This window comes from Nicotiana sylvestris, chromosome 4 (assembly GCF_000393655.2).
Source record: "Nicotiana sylvestris chromosome 4, ASM39365v2, whole genome shotgun sequence".
NCBI lineage: Eukaryota > Viridiplantae > Streptophyta > Magnoliopsida > Solanales > Solanaceae > Nicotiana > Nicotiana sylvestris.
In genome coordinates, this window is record NC_091060.1 from 26,515,164 (window position 1) to 26,536,437 (window position 21,274).

The window sequence follows — 21,274 nt, forward strand, 5'->3', positions numbered from 1 at the left end:
AACACCATATATATGTAGGGTTATGGGCTGATAGTTATTCGTAACATTTCCAGGTTGTTTGACACGACTACGGTGGTCGTCGTATGTATGGAGTGATTAGGCTATGTGTGGACTATTTTGGGAGGCTCAATATGTTTATTATTGATGTTGTTTGGGCTGTTTGGTGACTGTTTTGAATGGTGTGAGGTCATATATATAGGGGAGGTGATGTCCGTTTCATCGTAAAATAGGTTGTGGTCGATACATAATAGTTATGACGCTTAAATGATAACGATAGTATCGTTTCTCTTATTGTAGACTAAGGAGTTTTGACAATTGCATAGCTTGAGATTGGGGGCAGTATATACAAGGTATGTGAGGCTATCCCTTTCCTTCTTTTGCACGACTCCGATTGTACATAATGTAATGAACGAGCTTCCAAGATACTCTACTCTTAGAAGCTAGCAGTACTTACATTGTTTTCCCTCTTATGGAACGATTGATGTTAATGTTACTTCTCTTATTCTTATGTTATCAATGTTGTTCGTACTTCCTAAATCTTATAAGGTTCATAGTGAAGAGTTAGTCCTAATAACGTGTATAGAGGATACCGACCTTACGTCACTCCGAAAGGTTTAGAATGTGATTCCATGAGTCGAGCATGCATTATATATATGTATCTATTTTACTCTACCGAGCCACGCTATAGTTGGCCGGGTACGGCACCTATTGTGCAACCACTGATCAGTTGGGTTTTACCGAGCTCCACGTGGCCGGGTACGATTCTACCGAGCCTATTATGGCCGGGTACGATATGATGATGATGATGCCCACAGAGGCGAATGCTTTAAAGGTTTATGTATTTATACATATGTATCATGCATTTCATGTAAGTAGCCCTCAGAGGTACTAAGATGTTACAAGTTGTATATTCTCTATCCTTGCTTACATTACTGATCGCATTTATGGTTCCTTGCCTTACATACTCAGTACTTTATTCGTACTGACGTCCTTTTATTTGTGGACGCTGCATGTCGTGCTGCAGGTCCTGATAGACAGGCAGGTGCAGCTCCCCCACCACAGTAGACTGTCCAGTTCAGCGGTGATTGGCGAGATCCCTTCTCCGGACTTGCCTTGGTCTTGGTATGCAATTTTTGTTATAGACATTATGGGTATGTCGGGGCCCTGTTCCGGCTATGTTGCAACACTTATGTTCTTTTAGAGGCTCATAGACAGGTGTCGGCTCATGTATAGTTTGGTATGCCTTGTCGGCTAGTTTTTGTTGTATAGTCTTTCATAGTAGCGTGGTAGCTCATACCTTATATGTAGTTTCTTGATTGTCTGGTCATCCCCTGCTATGTATGTTCATGTCGTCATATTTTATTGCTGGTTGTCCATGATCTAAGTCTACCATTTATATTGATCTCTTTAGCCTTAAAAGATAATAATGAAGGTTAGATGAAATGTACGTTGGTGCTCGGCAAGTGTGGTCGGGTGCTAGTCATGGCCCTTCAGTTTTGGTCGTGACAATATTAATCACCTCCCATTTCCAGGTCGGAATCTCTATATTCTAAAGCAATCCACTGGGTTTCTGATGTTCTATCTTTACTTGTTGACAATTGGGACACTGGGCTACAAATTTTGCAATAGACTTCTTCATGTTATCCCACCAATACTGCTCCTTGACATCATGATACATCTTTGTCGAGCCGGGATGGATGAAATATCGGGATTGATGAATCTCATTCATAATCTTCTCTCGCAACCTTGCCATATTAGGCACACATAATCGGCCATGGTATCTCAGTGCCCCATCTCCTCCGATCTTAAAAGCCATAATTATACACGGTTGAATTCTCTCTCTCAATCGTACTAAGATAGGATCTTCATATTACCGTGCTTTTACCTCGGCTACCAAAGATGATTCTGATGTATTATGTACAGTAACACCTCCGTCATCAGAGTCTAACAATCTGATTCTCATATTGGCTAGCTGATGAAGCTCTTTAGTCAACCCCCATCTACCTGCCTCAATATGTACTAAGCTTCCCATTGATTTACGGCTGAGAGCGTCTGCCACAACATTGGCTTTACCGGGATGATACAATATCTCGACGTCGTAGTCTTTCAGTAATTCAAGCCACCTACGCTGCCTCAAATTCAACTCTTTCTAATTGAAGATGTATTGTAAACTCTTGTGATCTGTGTAGATGTCAACATGGACGCCATATAAGTAGTGCCGCCATATCTTCAAAGCATATATTACTGCAGCCAATTCCAAATCATGGGTTGGATAATTCTTTTCATGCTTCTTCAATTGTCTTGATGCATAAGCAATCACCTTCCAACGCTGCATCAATATGCACCCCAAACCTATACCTAAGGCATCATAATATACCACATAACCTTCTATCCCTTCAGGAAGAGTGAGCACTGGTGCAGATGTCAATCGATTCTTCAGCTCCTGAAAACTACGTTCCCAAGCGTCAGACCACTGAGACTTGGTAGCTTTCTATGTTAACTTTGTCAATGGTGTTGATATAGAGGAAAACCCTTCTACAAACCGCCTATAATATCCTACTAGCCCCAGGAAGCTACAGACTTCTGATGATGTTGTAGGTCTCGGCCAATTCTTTACTGTATCTATCTTTTGAGTGTCAACACTAATACCCTCATTAGATATCACATGGCCAAAGAATGCTACTGAGTTCATCCATAATTCACATTTGGAGAGCTTAGCATATAACTTACGATCCTGAAGCATCTGTAATACTATCCGCAAGTGGCCCGCATGTTCTGCCTCTGAACGAGAATACACCAAAATGTCATCAATGAATACAATCACAAACACATTAAGATAGGGCCTGAATACAGTATTCATGAGATCCATAAAAGCTGCTGGGGCATTTGTTAACCCGAACGACATCACCAAGAAATCAAAGTGCCCATATCTTGTTCGGAAGGCTGTCTTTGGAACATCCTTTTCCTTTACCCTCACCTGATGATACCCTGAACGTAAGTCAATCTTGGAGAAATACTTGGCACCCTGGAGTTGGTCAAAAAGGTCGTCAATCCTTGGAAGTGGATACTTGTTCTTTATAGTAAACTTATTCAACTATCGATTATCGATACACATCCTTAACGACCCGTCTTTCTTCCGCACGAACAAAACTGGCGCACCCCAAGGTGAAGTGCTTGGCCTAATGAATCCCTTATCCAGCAAGTCCTTCAACTGCGCCTTCCACTCTCGCAACTCTACCGGGGCCATTCTGTATGGAGGGATAGAGATCAGTTGAGTGTCAAGTAACACATCAATGCTAAACTCAATCTCCCTTTTAGGAGGAAGGCCTGGGAGTTCATCTGGGAAAACATCTGGAAATTCACTGACCACAAGGATTGATTGTAGAGTAGGCGGCTTTGCCTCTACATCCCTAACGCGAAAGAGATGATAAATATAACCTTTTGAGATCATCTTCCTTGCCTTAAGATAGGAAATAAACCTACCTTTCGGCGTAGAAATGTTCCCCTTCCATTCAATGACTGGTTCACTAGGAAACTGAAACCTAACCATCTTCGTACGACAATCAACATTGGCATAGCATGAGGCCAACCAGTCCATCCCCATTATCACATCGAAATCAACCATTTCTAACTCAAATAAATTTGTTGAGGTTTGACGACTACAAATCATCACTGTGCAACCTCTATATACCCTCATAGCAATCACAGAATCTCCTATCGGAGTAGATACCGCATGTGGTTTACTTATCAATTAGGTTCAACGCCAAACTTATTAGCCATAAAGGGTGTAACATGTGATAATGTAGATCCTTGATCAATCAGCGCATATACATCATAAGAAAACACAGACAATATACCTGTAACAACATCTGGAGACGACTCGAGATCTTGTCGACCTACTAGAGCATAGGTTCGATTTTGAGCACCACTCGAACTCGACACTGCACCTCTACCTCTACCACGACCTATCGACTGCTGAAAACCCCGTGCTGGAGGTCGAACTGATGAGGAAGAACCAAACACAGATCCAGTCGGCTGAGCCATACCACCACCTCCTCTATTAGGACAATCCTGCATCATGTGGCCAGGCTGTCCGCAAGAATAACACACATCAGAACCTCGACAGCACAATAAATAGTGGGCCTTGCTGCACTGATCACAACGTGGTGTTGGGGGTCTCGTCTGACTAGTATCCCTGTGATGTTGCGAGCCTGATGCCCGTGAATTTTGACCTGGACTAGAATAGGTAAATCGATCATATCGAGGCCTCTGAAACTGTGGAGGAGCACTAGCTACAGGAGGCGCCGAACTCCTCGAAGACTAGGTCATTGTGCTACCTCTGAAGTCATCAGAATACCCTGCAAATCTCGCCCTCTTATGTTGGCCCCTATCCTGCTCCCTATCTGCTCTCTGCTGGCACTTACGATCCTCTAGGGTCTGGGCATAAGCCTAAATACGGGAAATATCCATGCCCTCCACCAAGGAGGCTGTCGTGCACTCATTTATCAGATGTGGTCCCAACCCGTTCACGAACAGATGCACCCTATCGCTCATCTCGGCCACCATATGGGGAGCATACCTTGCTAAAGAATCAAACTACATACTATACTCTCGCACACTCATATTACCTTGTCGAAGGTTCAAGAACTAATCAACTCTAGATCGTCGTATCTCAACTGGCAAGTAGTGACGAAGAAAGGCCTCAGAAAATTCCTTCCACACAGCTGGAGGAGCGTTCAGACCCCTGGATCTCTCCTAACTATCATACCAGAAAATAGCTAAATCCCGTAACCGATAAGAAGCCAACTCTACTGCCTCCGTATCACTAGCATGGATAACCCACAGTGTACGATGGACCTGGTCAATAAAAGTCTGCAGGTCCTCCTTGGGGTCTGATCCGGTAAACACTAGAGGGTCTAAATTAATAAAATCACGAACTCTCGTACTAACTGGTTTATCAACAGCACTTGTATTCTACCTCTAAGACTGAGCAACTACCAAGCTAGTCAACAACTGCAAAGCACTCCGCATATCCTGGTCTGCAGTGCCAGACAGAGAAACTGGAGGTGCTGGGTGCCTCCTAATATCCTTTGGAGGAGACAGAGTAGATGAGGTATGAGAGGGCATCTCACTCTGAGCCTCACTTTGGCCTGCCCTAGCTTGGGGCACCTGACTGGTACCCTCTCCCGCTGCTGTATCAAGCCGTCTACTAATCGTTTGCTTCCTAGTCGAAGGCATCACTAAAAGAAAACAAGGTGAATATTAGAGACGAACACTTAAGACTCAACTCTATGCATGATCTAGATTCAGGAAGAAGGTAACAACCCTAGATGTCATGTAGCCTCCTGATTATAAATGTGGTACGCTACACATCCATAATCAAGACTCTACTACACGGCTCATAGACAACCCTTAGGACACATTTTCTCTGATACGAAGTTTGTCACGACCCAAACTAGAGGGCCATGACTAGCACCCGATCATACTTGCCGAGCACCAACGTACATTTTATCTAACCTTCTTTATTATCTTTTAGGGCTAATGAGATTAATATAAATGGTAGATATGGATCATGGACAACCAACAATAAAATATGATGGCATGAACATATATAAAATGGGATGACCAGACAATCATGAAACTATATATAAGGTACAAGCTACCACGCTACCATGAGAAACTATACAACAAAAACCGGCCGACAAGGCATACCAAACCATACATGAGTTGACACCTGTCTACGAGCCTCTAAAGGAACATAAGTGCTGCAACATAGCCGGAATAGGGCCTCGACATACCCATAATGTCTATAACAAAAATGCATACCAAGACCACGACAAGTCCGGAGAAGGGATCTCGTCAATCACCGTTGAATTGGACAGCCTACTGTGGTGGGGGAGCTGCACCTACATGTCTATCAGGACCTGCAGCACGACATGCAGCATCCACAAATAAAAGAACGTCAGTACGAATAAAGTACTAAGTATGTAAGGCAGGGAACCATAAGTATGAACAATAATGTAAGCAGGGATAAAGAATATATAACTTGTAACATCTGCGTACCTCTGAGGGATACTGACATGAAATGCATAATACATATGTATATATACATAAACTTTTAAAACATACTCCTCTGTGGGCATCATCTTCATCATATCGTACCCGACCATAATAGGCTCGGTAAAAAAAATGTACCCGGCCATCATAAGGCTCGATAGTAATGTACCCGGCCACGTGGAGCTCGGTAAATCCCAATTGATCAGTGGTTACACAATAGGTGTCATACCCGACCGACTATAGCGCGACTTGGTAGAGTAAAATAGATACATATCTATAATGCATGCTCGACTCATGGAATCACGTTCTAAACCTTTCGGAGTGATGTAAGGTCGGTATCCTCTATACATGTTATTAGGACTAACTCTTCACTATGAACCTTATAAGAATCAGGAAGTACCAACAACAATGATAACATAAGAATAAGAAAAGCAATATTAACATCAATCGTTCCATAAGAGGAGAAACAACGTAAGTATTGCAAGCTTCTAAGAGTAGAGTATCTTTGGAAGCTCATTCATTACATTGTGTACAATCAGGGTCGTGCAAAAGAAGGAAAGGGATAGCCTCACATACCTTGTATATACTGCCCAACCTCAAGCTATACAAATTTCACGACTCCTTAGTCTACAATAGGAGAAATGACACTTTTGTTAACGTTTAAGCGTCGTAACTACTATGTACCGACCACAACCTATTTAACGATGAAACATACAACACCTCCCCTATTTATATGACATCCCACAAGTGAAAATAATCACCAAACAGCCCAAACAACATCAATGTTAATCATATTGAACCTCCCAAAGTAGTCCACCAACCGATAACATTACTACCAAGCCTTTCGATATATATTTCACAAATTCTAGCTTCAATGACTTAGCCGCAACTTGGATAATCTTAAATATATGTAAAGTATTCCTTACCTTTAGACAGAAAGAACAACTCCAATTTGACCTTAATTGTCCATGAAATATCCCTCCAATGCTGCCACAACAACAAGGAAGCGAAACTAGCAATCAATTAGCGTTTTTCGGCACTAGAATCACTTTAGAAGACTTGAAATCACCTAGGGTTGATATTAAGAACTCGAGGGAGTATTTACATAACATAAACACCTTAAAACAACCTCCCACATGAGCTGGAACAACACAAAAATGAGCAACAACAAGAAGAACAAGAAACTTACTAGCGCCACCGGATTCCCGACACTTGATTTGTGTTGTTTGCCCTTTGTTTGGGTCTTGAATCTTGAGAGAACCTTGAGATGGTGTTTCTAGGGTTCTAAGGTCTGAATTTAGTGAAAAAATGACTTAAATGGGTTGGAGGCATTATATATATATATATATATATATATATCTATATGTCTTAAATTGCCTAAGTGGGCCCCATAGAGAGGTGCTTGGCGCAGTCTCGCAAAAACGCGAATATCTCTCTACTCCGAGATTGTATCGACAAACGGTTTAATGCATTGGAAACTACACTCATAGATATTCAATTTGGTGTGTAGATCATGCATGATTCTAAGTAAATTTGGAGAAAATCTTAGTAACATTTGACCTAATGTTTAAGTAAGATTATGAAACTAAGTTGCGACAACTTTTGTCGACTTTTGTCTCATAACTCGTTTGACTTCAATACTTATGATACGGATATTATATGATTCAAATACCTTAAACACTACCTCTTGAGTGTATTAAGCACCTCTAGGTTTACCCGAAAATACGGCTGACAACATCCTTGATTCGTTTAACTTCTAATACTTGTTAACCACCCTTATACACATTTGTATCATTTAAGGCCAATATGATTAACTTCTTATCATCTTAAGGATAATCTCTTTATGGATTTATGCGACTACCTTATGGAATGAGATAACATACATGAATATGGGTTGTAACAAACAGGTTGGTAGCCTTAGTAGATTTATATCAAGGTCTTCCGAGAAATGTCATCATTTCTTTTCACTCTTGAAAAATATAAATGATTTCCTATGGACTCTGGAATGTCAGTAGGCGTTGAAGGACCTAAAAAGGTACTTGTACAACCCTCCATTAATGTCCAAACAGAAGGAAGGTGAACAACTACTAATTTATTTGGCAGTTTCAGAAGTTGCGGTGAGTACAATCTTTGTTCGGGAGGAAGAAGGTACCTAATTTCCTATTTATTATGTTAGTAAAATTTTATAGGGAGTGGAGACACGTTATCCGCACATAGAAAAGTTGGCTCTAGCTCAGTCGCCTCTTAAAAGCTTAGACCTTATTTCCAATGCCACCAAATAGTCGTTGCGATGACTTTCCCTTGAGGAAATTCCTTCATAAACCTAAATTGTCAGGTCGATTGGCTAAATGGGTGATAGATATTAGCAAATTTGATATAAAATATAAAGCTCAAACAACTATCAAGTCACAAGATTTGGGCTGACTTTAGTTTGGGAATAATGCCTTTACCTGCTAAAGAAGGAGTTATGTTGTTGGGAGTTGTCTTCGTGTTTGAACTTAGTTTACGGACGAAGCTTCCAATGTAAAGGGGTCCGGTTGGGATAATATTAATCACTCTATCAGGAGAAATCATGAGACAGGCCATAAGAACTGTACCTTAATCTAACAATAAAGCCGAGTACGAGTCTTTGGTTGCAGGATTGAGTTAACTCAGGGACTAGGCTCCGAGGTAATTAAAATAAAGTGCAACTCCCAGCTGGTAATGAATCAGGTATATGGAATCTTTGACACCAAGGAAGAGCGTATACAATAGTACTTGAATAAAGTTCAAGTGTTGCTTTCCCGATTTAGGGAGTGGTCAATAATTCATATCCCAAGATAAGAGAACGTGGAGGTAGATGCATTGGCTAAGTTAGATCATCTACGGAGATGAAAGGAGCTGATTATAGTGCAGTTGTCCCGCTGTTGCATTCGGTCCTTGATGTGGATGAGTATTGTGAAGTTAACTCAACCAACCTAATTTGGGATTGGAGAAATGAGTTTATAGGCTATTTAAAGCATGGAAAATCTGAGATCCTAAAGCTTCCCGGGTACTACGAACTAAAGTTGCTCGCTATTGCCTTGACGGTCAATTATACCGAAGGTCATTTCAAAGACAATTGGCTCGGTGTTTAAAGACATTAGAGGCTAACTATGTGATTGTCACGACCCTAAACCCAGACCCGATCGTGATGACGCCTCTCGTGAAGACAAGGCCAGCCAACTCTTTCTCATTTCAGTTTTAAACATTTAATAATAAGAATTTAAGTCATTTAACATAATAAAACCCCAAAATACGGTGAATAATACAATTTTGCAGAAATACACACCAACACAGCCCGATACCGGGTTGTCACAAGTCATGAGCATCTAAAAATCCGAAATAACCAAGATAAGTCTACAGATTTCAATACAAAACTAAAAAAAGAAGACATAAGATAGGGAAGAAGCTCTGGGTTGCGAACGCCGACAGCTACCTAGAGCATCAACGGATCCGCCTGAGCTGGAAAGATCAACACTTGGGAGCGGGACCAGATGCGCCTGAATCTGCACACAGGGTGCAGGGATTAAAGTAAGCACTCCAACTCAGTGAGTAATAATCATAAATAATGACTGAAAATAAGAAATCACGTAAGGCACATTACATGCTATAACGAAGCAGTAAAATCAGTGAAAAATATTAAATTAGTACAAATATGTGAAAATCATTTAAATTCAACTTAACTTCATGAAAAGCCCTTTTCAATTATTAAGCAGGTAAAAGACATGCAATTAAGAAGAATAAACACATAAAGATTCGCCCCTCGGGCACCGTATCAACAAATCTGCCCCTCGGGCAATCTCTCATAACAATACCAACCCCTCGGGCTACATCTCACATCACATGGGTACTCGCGCTCACTGGGGGTGTGCAGACTCCTGGAGAGGCCCCTTACGACCTAAGAGTAATATCAAGCCATCTCGTGGCATCACCACTAGGCCCTCGGCCTCATATCAACAAGCCACATCATGGCATATATATCTCAGGCCCTTGGTCTCATAATCAATATCAAATGTTTCCTCACAACATTGGCCCTTGGCCTTACTCAGTCAAAATCCTCACAAGCCATAGTAAAACATGATTCTCAGCCTAACATATCATTTAAACATGACTGAGTACAAAAACAGTGAAATATAACATGATTGATTCAAGTATAAAGTCAGAACAGTGAGAAAATATCAATAAAAGCCCCCTGAAGGTTCAAATAGTTGGTACGAAGCCCAAATATGGTATTCAACCCAAATAATGATGATAGCAAATAGATTTCAGCCAAATACACGGCAAAATAGTCATTCGGGATGGACTAAGTCAGAATCCCCAACAGTGCACGACCTCACGCTCGTCATCTAGCATGTGCGTCACCTCAATATAGCACAATGATGTGCAATTCGGGGTTTTATACCCTCAGAACATCATTTACAATCATTACTCACCTAAATTCGGTCAAATCTCTAGATCGCGACGCCTTTTCCCCTCGAATCGGCCTACACTCGCGTCGAATCTATTCAAAATTAGAATCACGGTGTCAAAATATGCTAAGGGAACGAAGCCCAAGCGAAAATAATCAATTTACAACATAAATCCCAAAATTACCAAAACCCGACCACCGGGCCCACATCTCGGAATTCAATAATTTTTACATCACTAGATTCCTTATCTCCCCACGAGTTCATACATATCTAAAGTTCTGAAATCTGACCTCAAATGGTCCTTCAAATCCTCAATCAAAGGTATAAGTTTCCAAGCCATAGTTTCCCCAAACTTTGATCCTTAAATCCCATAAATTACAAGCCTAATCCGTGAAATAATACCATAGAAACGAGTTTTAGGTCCAAAATCCTTACCTCAATGAAGTTCACTTGAAATCCCTCTTCAAAATCGTCCAAAAAGCTCCAAAGCCGAGTCAAAAATGGTGGAACAGCTCAAAAATTGCGAAGGACACAATTTATACCTTCTGCCCAGGCATTTTCGCATCTGCGGCCATATACCCGCTTCTGCGGTACCGTATTTGCAATCCTTGAACCGCTTCTGCGGAAACCACTTAAACTGCCCAAACCGCATCTGCGCCATCGCAGGTGCGACCCCTAGACCGCTTCTGTAGTTCCTGCCAACTACCCAGCTTCCGTTTCTGCGACCCTTCTCCCGCATATGTGGCGTCGCACCTGCGGTCCCCAATTCGCAGGTGCGGAAATACCAGAAGCAGCAAAAATCTACAGCTCACCAAAAATTCCAACTCTCCATCAACCATCCAAAATCACCCCGAGGCCCCCGGGACCTCCACCAAAAATACAACACATCCAAAAACCTTATTCAAACTTGTCCCAATCTTCAAAATACCTCAAACAATATCAAATCAACCAAAACACATCGGATTCAAGCCTAAGTCTCCAAAATCTTCCGAATTACGCTTTTGATCAAAAACCCAACCAAACCACGTCCAAATGACCTAAAATTTTGCACACACATCCCAAATGACACAACGGAACTATTGCAACTCTCGGAATTCCATTCTAACCCCTATATCAAAATCTCGCCTACCAACCGGAAATCGCCAAAATCTCAATTTCGCCATTTCAAGCATAAATCTACTGCGAACCTCCAAAACTCATTCCGATCACGCTTCTAAGTCCCAAATCACCTCCCAAAGCTAACAGAACCATCGGAACTCACATCCGAGCCCTCTAACACATATGTCAACATCCGGTTGACTTTTTCAACTTAAGCTTCTTCAAAAGAGACTAAGTGTCTCAAACCTTACCAAATTATTTCCGAACCGGAGCTAACCAACCCGATAACACGTAGAACTGATAGGCAAAGCTGTAAGAAGTAGAAATGGGGGAAAATGGAGCGGTAACTCATGAGACGACTAGACGGGTCATCACATCCTCCCCAACTTAAATAAACATTGGTCCTCGAACGAGTCAAGAAACATATCTGAAGCCTCAAACACGTGCGGATTCTGCTCTGCATCTCCCGCTCGATCTCCCAGGTGGCCTCTTCCACGGGCCGACCTCTCCACTGCACTTTCACTGAAGCTATATCCTTTGACCTCAACTTTCGAACCTGACGCTCCAAAATAGCTGTTGGCTCCACATCATAAGTCAAATCACAATCCAACTGAATAATGCTGAAATCCAGAACATGAGACGGATCCCCAATATACTTCCGAAGTATAGAAACATGAAATACCGAATGCACACTCGACAAGCTGGTTGGAAAAGCAAGCTTATAAGCCACCTCCCCAATCCTCCGAAGCACCTCAAATGGCCTAACGAACCGAGGACTCAATTTGCCTTTCTTCCCAAATCTTATAACACCCTTCATGGCCAAAACCTTCAACATAACCTTCTCGTCAACCATGTAGGACACATCCCGAACCTTTGTGTCAGCATAACTCTTTTGCCTCGACTGCACTGTATGAAGCCTCTCCTGAATCACCTTCACCTTTTCTAAATCATCTTGCACCAAGTCTGTGCCCAATAGCCTAGCCTCACCCGGCTCGAACCAACGAACTACAGATCTACATCTCCTCCCGTACAAAGCCTCATATGGAGCCATTTGAATACTCGACTTGTAGCTGTTGTTATAAGCAAACTCTACCAGCGGTAGAAACTGATCCCATGAACCTCCAAAATCAATGACACAAGCACGCAACATGTCCTCCAATATCTGAATAGTGCGCTCGGACTGCCCGTCCGTCTGAGGGTGAAAAGCTGTGCTCAACTCAACCTGAGTACCCAACTCTCGCTGCACAGACCTCCAAAACTACGAAGTAAACTGAGTGCCCCTATCTGAGATGATGGAAACTGGGACACCATGAAAATGAACAATCTCCCAGATATAGATCTCTGCCAACCGCTCTGAAGAATAGGTAGTACACATAGGCATGAAGTGCGCGGACTTGGTCAGCCGATCCACAATCACCTAAATAGCATCGAACTTCTTCAAAGTCCGTGGAAGTCTAACTACAAAGTCCATAGTGATCCTCTCCCACTTCCACTATAGAATATCCATCCGCTGAAGCAAGCCACCCGGTCTCTGATGCTCATATTTCACCTGCTGACAATTGAGACACCGAGCTACAAATCCCACAATGTCTTTCTTCATTCTCATCCAACAATAGTGATGCCTCAAATCCTGATGCATCTTCGCGGCACCCGGATAAATGGAATACCACGAACTATGGGCCTCTTCCAGAATCAACTCCCGAAGCCCATCCACATTGGGAACACAAATCCAGCCCTGCATCCTCAACATCCCATCATCACCAATGGTCACATCTCTAGCATCATCATGTTGAACTCTGTCCTTAAGAACAAGCAAATGCAGATCATCATATTGGAGCTCTCTGATGCCATCATATAAGGAAGACCGAGAAACCACATAAGCCAATACCCGATTGGGCTCCGAAATATCTAACCTCACGAACCGATTGGCCAAGGCCTGAACATCAACTGCAAGAGATCTCTTCTCGACTGGAATATAGGCCAAACTCCTTATACTCACTGCCTTTCGGCTTAAGGCATCGGCCACCACATTGTTCTTTCCTGGATGGTACAATATAGTGATATCATAATCCTTAAGCAACTCCAACCACCTCCGCTACTTCAAGTTGAGGTCCTTCTGTTTGAACAAGTGTTAGAGGCTATGATGATCAGTAAACACCTCACAAGACACATCATACAAGTAATGTCTCCAAATCTTCAATGCATGAACTATGACATCTAGATCCAAATCATGAATGGGGTAGTTCTTCTCATGGGGCTTCAACTGACGGGAAGCATAAGCAATAACTCTACCCTCCTGCATCAAAACACAACCAATACCGACTCTCGAAGCATCACAATACACGATATATGAACCTGAAGCTGATGGTAGAACCAATACTGGAACTGTGGTCAAGGCTGTCTTAAGCTGCTGAAAGCTCTCCTCACACTCGTCCGACCATACAAATGAAGCACCCTTTTGAGTCAACTTGGTCAAGGGCGATGCGATAGATGAGAATCCCTGAACAAACCAGCAATAATAGCCTGCCAAACCAAGAAAGTTGCGAATTTTTGTGGTTGAGGATGGTCTGGGCCAACTCTGAACCGCCTCTATCTTTTTTGGATCATCCTGAATACCCTCGCTGGACACCACATGCCCCAAGAAAGCCACTGAATTGAGCCAAAACTCACACTTGGAGAATTTTGCATAAAGCTTCTCCTCCCTCAATCTCTGCAACACAACTTTTAAATGCTCCACGTGCTCCTCCTGATTACGCGAATACACCAGAATATCATCAATGAAGACTATCACAAACGAGTCGAGATAAGGCCGAAACACTCTATTCATCATATGCATGAACGCTGCTAGGGCATTGGTTAGACCAAACGACATCACCAAGAACTCATAATGACCATATCGGGTCCTGAAAGCCGTGTTAAGAATATCTGAGTCCCTGATCTTCAACTGGTGATAACCTGAACGGAGATCATTCTTGGAGAACATTCTCGCTCTCTGAAGCTAGTCGAATAAATCATCAATGCGAGGCAAAGAATACTTGTTCTTAATTGTTACTTTGTTCAATTGCCTATAATCAATGCACATCCTCATAGTGCCATCCTTCTTCTTCACAAATAGAACTGGCGCACCCCAAGGTGACACACTAGGCCGAATGAACCCTTTATCAAGGAGTTCCTAAAGCTTCTTCTTTAAGTCCTTCAACTCCGCTGGTGACATACGATATGGCGGAATAGAAATGGGCTGAGTGCCTGGCACCAGGTCAATACCAAAATTAATATCTCTGTCCGGTGGCATGCCTGACAGGTCTACAGGAAACACATCAAGAAAATCCCTCACAATTGGAACATAATTAATATTGGGAGTCTCAGCACCGACATCCCTCACAAAGACTAGATACGAAAGGCAACCCTTCCCAACCATATGCTGGGCTTTCAAGAATGAGATCACTCTACTAAGAACATAATCAGTCACACCTTGCTACTCAATCCCGGTATAGCCAATGTGACTATCTTAGCATGACAGTCCAGAATAGAACGACACAAAGATAGCCAATCCATGCCCAAAATGACATCAAAATCCACCATACACAATAATAAAAGATCCACATGGGTCTCCAGACCCATAATAATCACTACACACGATCGATACACACAGTCTACAACAACAGTATCACCCACCGGGGTAGATACATGAATAGGTGAAGCAAGAAACTCACCGGCCGTACCCAAATAACGAGAAAAGTATGATGACACATAAAAAAGGTGGAACCGGGATCAAATAATACAGAGGCATCTCCGTGGCAGACTGAAACAATACCTGTGATAACAACATCTAAAGCAATAGCATCGGGTCTGCTTGGAAGTACATAGAAACGGGCCTGACCGCCACCTGATCGACCTCCCCCTCTAGGGCGACCCCTAGCTAACTAACCTCCATGCCTAGGTGGCTGAGCGGGTGGTGATGAAGTAACTAGCACTGAAGCCGATGACTGAACCCTCTACTGAGATGAACTCGCAATACGACAAGGGCACTGCCTCCACATATGACCCATCTCACCATACTCATAACAACTCTCAGGTGCTGGAGAAGGGGACTGAAGGGGATCCCTCACACCGGAGTGACTAGCAGATGCACCTGGCATAGAAGAGCCCTGAACTGATGGAGCACGGGATGAACTCTGAGCTGGAAGGGCACTAAGTGATGACTGGCCCTGATGAGAACTGTGAGAACCATGACCCGATGACGCCCCACGATAACCTGGGCAAGATGGATGAGCATGCCTGAATGGATAACCTCTGTCGTGCTAAAACTGACCTCTCGAAGGGGCACCACTATAGCTACCAGATCCTCGAGGCCTCTTGGCCTCCCTCTCCTCTCGCTCCTGGCAACAAACAGACTCAATCTCACGGGCAATATCCACAACCTCCTCGAACGTAGCACCAGTCACCCTCTTCCTGGTCATGAGAATACGAAGCTGATAAGTGAGGCCATCAACAAACCTCCTAATCCTCTCTCTATCTGTCGGAACTAACCAAATAGCATGACGAGCTAACTCGAAGAACCTTATCTCATACTGCGTCATAGTCATCTCTCACTGACTCAACCACTCAAACTCCCTACACAGCTCCTCTGTGCGAGATTGCGGCACATACTTCTCCAGAAAGAGAATGGAGAACTGCTGCCAAGTAACGGGTGTTACACTAATAGGATTACGCCTCTCAAAAGCCTCCCACCAACTGAAGGCAGCTCCAGAAAACTGATAAGTAGTGAAAGCGACCCTGCTGGTCTCCAGAATACCTGTTGTATGAAGCATCCTCTAACACTTATCTAAGAAACCCTGGGCATCCTCGCCCTCTGCACCACTGAAGGTCGGAGGCTTAAGTCTACCAAACCTCTCCAACCTATGCTGCTTGTCCTCTGGTATGGCAGGAACTGCATAGTCCTGAGCAGCTATAACCGGCTGGGTTAGATATGCCCCCGATGTTTGAAGTCCCTACATGACCTGCTCAGGTGTGCGAGCGGTGGGAGTCTAATTGACTCCCCCTGCCTGAGAAGTAGCTTCGGCTGTAGTGGCTGAAACCGCCTGAGCTAGGCCAGTGCAAACTGATAGAATCTGAGCCAAGGCCTCCTAAAGACCCGGAATCACAATGGGCATAGTTGGTGCTTGAGCTAGTGCTACTGGAGCGTCCATAACTGGGACCTGATCATGAACTGGGGCGGCTGGTGGATCTGCAAGTGCTGTCCTAGCTGTTGTGCGGGCCATACCTCTGCCCCTACCACGACTACGACCGCATCCTCAGCCTTCAGTGGCTACAGCTGGTGGTACTGGTGGTCGTCCATCCTGGCCGATAGCGCCTGTCCTCACCATATGTGAGAGAATAGAATAACAAAAGTTTAGTACTCGAATCAACAAATTCGCACGACAAGAATTTCAAGAATATGAAGTTTTTCCTAAATGTTCTGCAGCCTCTCGAGGATAAATACAGACGTCTCCGTACCGATCCGCGAAACTCTACTAAACCTGCTCATGACTCATGAGACCTTTGTAACCTAGGCTCTGATACCAACTTGTCACAACCCTAAACCCGGACCCGGTCTTAATGGCGCCTCTCGTGAAGATAAGGCCAGCCGACTCTTTCTCATTTTAGTTTTAAACAATTAATAATAAGAATTTAAGTCATTTAACATAATAAAACCCCCAAATACGGTGAATAATACAATTTCGTGGAAATACAAACCAACACAACCCGATACCGGGGTGTCACTAGTCATGAGCATCTAAAAATCCGGAATAACCAAGATAAGTCTATAGAGTTCAATACGTAAAACAAGGAGACATAAGATAGGGAAGAATCTCTGGGCTGCGAACGCAGGCAGCTACCTAGAGATTCTTCGGATCCGCTTAAGCTAGAAAGATCAACAATCGGGAGCGGGACCAGATGCACCTGAATCTGCACACAGGGTGCAGGGAGTAAAGTAAGTACTCTAACTCAATGAGTAATAATTATAAATAAAGATTGAAAGTAAGAAATCACGTAAGGCACATTACAGGCTATAACGAAGCAGTAAAACCAGTGAAAAATAGTAAATTAGTACAGATATGTGAAAGTCATTTAAATTCAACTTAACTTCATGAAAAGCATTTTTCAACAATTAAGCAGGTAAAAGACAGGCAATTAAGAAGAATCAACACATAAAGATTCGCCCCTCAGGCACCGTATCAACAAATCCGCCCCTCGGGCAATCTCTCAGAACATACCAGCCATTCGGGCTACATCTCACATCAGATGGGTACCCACGCTCACTGGAGGTATGCAGACTCCTGGAGAGGCCCCTTATGACCCAAGCGCAATATCAAGCCATCTCATGGCATCATCACTAGGCCCTCGGCCTCATATCAACAAGCCACCTCGTGGCATACATATCTCAGGCCCTCGACCTCATAATCAATATCAAATGTTTTCTCACAACATAGGCCCTCGGCCTTACTCAGTCAAAATCCTTACAAGCCACTCGGGCAATAGTAAAACATGATTCTCAGCCTAATATATCATTTAAAAGATTATTTAAGTGTTAAACAGAGTAAACATTGCTAAGTACGAAAACAATGAAATATACCATGACTGAGTTCAAGTATAAAGTCAAAACAGTGAGGAAATATCAATAAAAGCCCCCTGAAGGTTCAAATAGTTGGCACGAAGCCCAAATATGACATTCAGCCCAAATAATGATGATAACAAATAGATTTCGGTCAAATACGCGGAAAAATAGTCATTCAAACACAATAATTCACAATCCCCAACAATGCACGACCCCGCGCTAGTCATCTAGCCTGTGCATCACCTCAATATAGCACAACGATGTGCAATCCGGGGTTTCATACCCTCAGAACATCATTTACAATCATTACTCACCTTAATCCGGTCAAATCTCTAGCTCGCGACACCTTTGCCCCTCAAATCGGCCTCCACTCGCGTCGAATCTATCCAAAATCAGAATCACGGCGTCAAAATATGCTAAAGGAACGAAGCCCAAGCGAAAATAATGATTTACAACATAAATCCCGAAATTACCAAAACCCGACCCCAGGTCCACGTCTCAGAATTTGATAATTTTTACATCAATAGATTCTTTATCTCCCCACGAGTTCATACATATCTAAAGTTCTGAAATCCGACCTCAAATGGTCCTTCAAATCCTTAATCAAAGGTCTAAGTTTCCAAGCCCTAGTTTCCCCAAACTTTGATCCTTAAATCCCATAAATTACAAGCCTAATCCGTGAAATAATACCATAGAAATGCGTTTTAGATCCAAAATCCTTACATCAATGAAGTTCCTTTGAAATTCCTCTTCAAAATCGTCCAAAAAGCTCCAAAGTCGAGTAAAAAATGGTGGAATAGCTCAAAAATTGCTAAGGACACAATTTATACCTTCTGCCTAGGCATTTTTGCATCTGCAACCATATACCCGCTTCTGCGGTACCGCATTTGCGGTCCCTGAACTGCTTCTGCGGAAATCACTTAAACTGCCCAAACCGCATCTGTGATGAAATATCCGCACCTGCGCCATCGCAGGTGCGACCCCTAGACTGCTTTTGCGGTTCCTGCCAACTACCTAGCTTTCGCTTCGACGACCCTTCTCCCGCATATGCGGCGTTGCACCTGCGGTCCCCAATCCGTAGGTACGAAAATGCCAAAAGCAGAAAAATCTGCAGCTCACCAAAAACTCCAACTCTTCGTCAACCATCCGAAATCACCCCGAGGCCCCCAGGACCTCAACCAAAAATACCAACATATCAAAAAACCTTATTTAAACTTCTACCAATCTTCAAAACACCTCAAACAACATCAAATCAACCAAAATACATCAGATTCAATCCTAAGTCTCCAAAATATTCCGAATTATGCTTTTGATAAAAAACCCAACCAAACCACGTCCAAATGACCTGAAATTTTGCACACACATCCCAAATGACACAACGGAACTATTGCAACTCTCGGAATTCCATTCCGACCCTTATATCAAAATCTCGCCTACCAACCGGAAATCGCCAAAATCTCAATTTTGCCAATTCAAGCCTAAATCTACTCCGAACCTCCAAAACTCATTCTGATCATGATCCTAAGTCCCAAATTACCTCGCGAAGCTAACTGAGCCATATGAACTCACATCCGATCCCTCTAACATATAAGTCAACATCTGGTTAACTTTTCCAATTTAAGCTTCTTCAAAAGAGACTAAGTGTCTCGAACCTTACCAAATCCTTTCCGAACCCGAGCCAACCAACCCAATCACATGTAGAACCGATATAAAAAGTAGTAAGAAGCATAAATGGGGGGAAATAAAGCGGTAACTCATGAGACAACTGGTCGGGTCGTCACAGTGGTGAGAGAAGTTTCACTAAGGAGTGTACAGAAATCACTTCGGTGCAGACTCGTTGCTTCTCAAATTGATAAAAGCTGGCTACTATTGGTCTAGAATGGAATAACAAGCGAAGGCATTTATACAAAAATGTGATAAATGTCAGCCTCATGCGCAGTTAGTGCATCACCCGACATAACTTTTACATTCGGTGGTGTCACCGTGGCCATTCATGAAATGGTCAATTAACTGATTATTTCACTAAATGGGTTGAAGCATGTGCTTACAAAAAGATTAGAGAGTGAGAAGATATTGATTTCATATATGATTACATCATTTGTCGGTTTGAGTACCAAAATAAATTGCTTGTGACAATGGGCCAATTTTTATAGGTTCCAAAGTCACAAAGTTTCTAGAAGGATTGAACATTAAAAGGATCATATCTTCTCCATATCATCCAAGTTGTAACTTACAAGCAGAGTCAACCATCAAAGTTATAATTCAAAACCTCAAAAGAAGTTAGAGGATGCGAAAGGTAATTTTCCATAAGAGCTATCATGAGTATTATGGGCGTATCGAACAACGGTGAAGTCAAGCACGGGAGCAACATCATTTTTTCTTGTTTACGGTGCAGAAGTTTTGATTCCGACGGAGATTGGAGAACCAATCACAAGGTATTCTGAGACAAATGAGGAGGAAAATAATAAAACATTGTTGATTAAGTGGATTTGCTAGAAGAGCATCGAAATTTAGCTTATGCAAGGATGGTGGCACAAAAGCAAAAGATGGAAAGATATTACAGCCGAAGAGCAAATCTTTGATATTTCAAAGTCGGAGATTTGATTTTGAGGAAAGTAACTCAAAGTACCTGGGAGGTTAATGTCGGGAAGCTAGGACCAATATGGGAAGGACCTTTCCGAATTTCAGGTATAACTGGTAAAGGTTCATATCAGCTGAAAAATAAAGATGGAGTAAAATTACCAAGAAACTGAAACATGACATACCTTAAAAGGTATTATATCCATGTCGATACTGAAAGTATGTGTTGCACTCTTTTATCCTTCGACCAGTTTTTGTTCCAATTTGATTTTTCTGGCAAGGTTTTTAATGAGGTAGCAATTTAAAGTATACTACGATATCATCAATGATATCAAGAACTCTAGTGTTATATTTATCATACTTAGCATCTGAATACGATATCATCAATGATATCCCGAACTTTATCAAATAGTAAAAAACAATTCACGGAATTAACCAAGAGATGTCTTTCGTCCTTAAAATGCCAAACTTATTAAAAGTCTTGTCATAATTACAAAGTGAGATATGTATT

General features: G+C 42.5%; 1 protein-coding gene across 1 annotated transcript; it reads right to left on the reverse strand.

Moving 5' to 3' along the window:
* Positions 1–2,915: 2,915 nt before the first annotated feature.
* On the reverse strand, positions 2,916–3,604 carry LOC138889354 (uncharacterized). Its single transcript, XM_070172650.1, has 2 exons — positions 3,147–3,604; positions 2,916–2,988 (listed from the first exon to the last, which is right to left on the reverse strand). The coding sequence occupies exons 1-2, from the start codon at positions 3,602–3,604 to the stop codon at positions 2,916–2,918; spliced, it is 531 nt and encodes a 176-aa protein (XP_070028751.1).
* Positions 3,605–21,274: the final 17,670 nt, after the last annotated feature.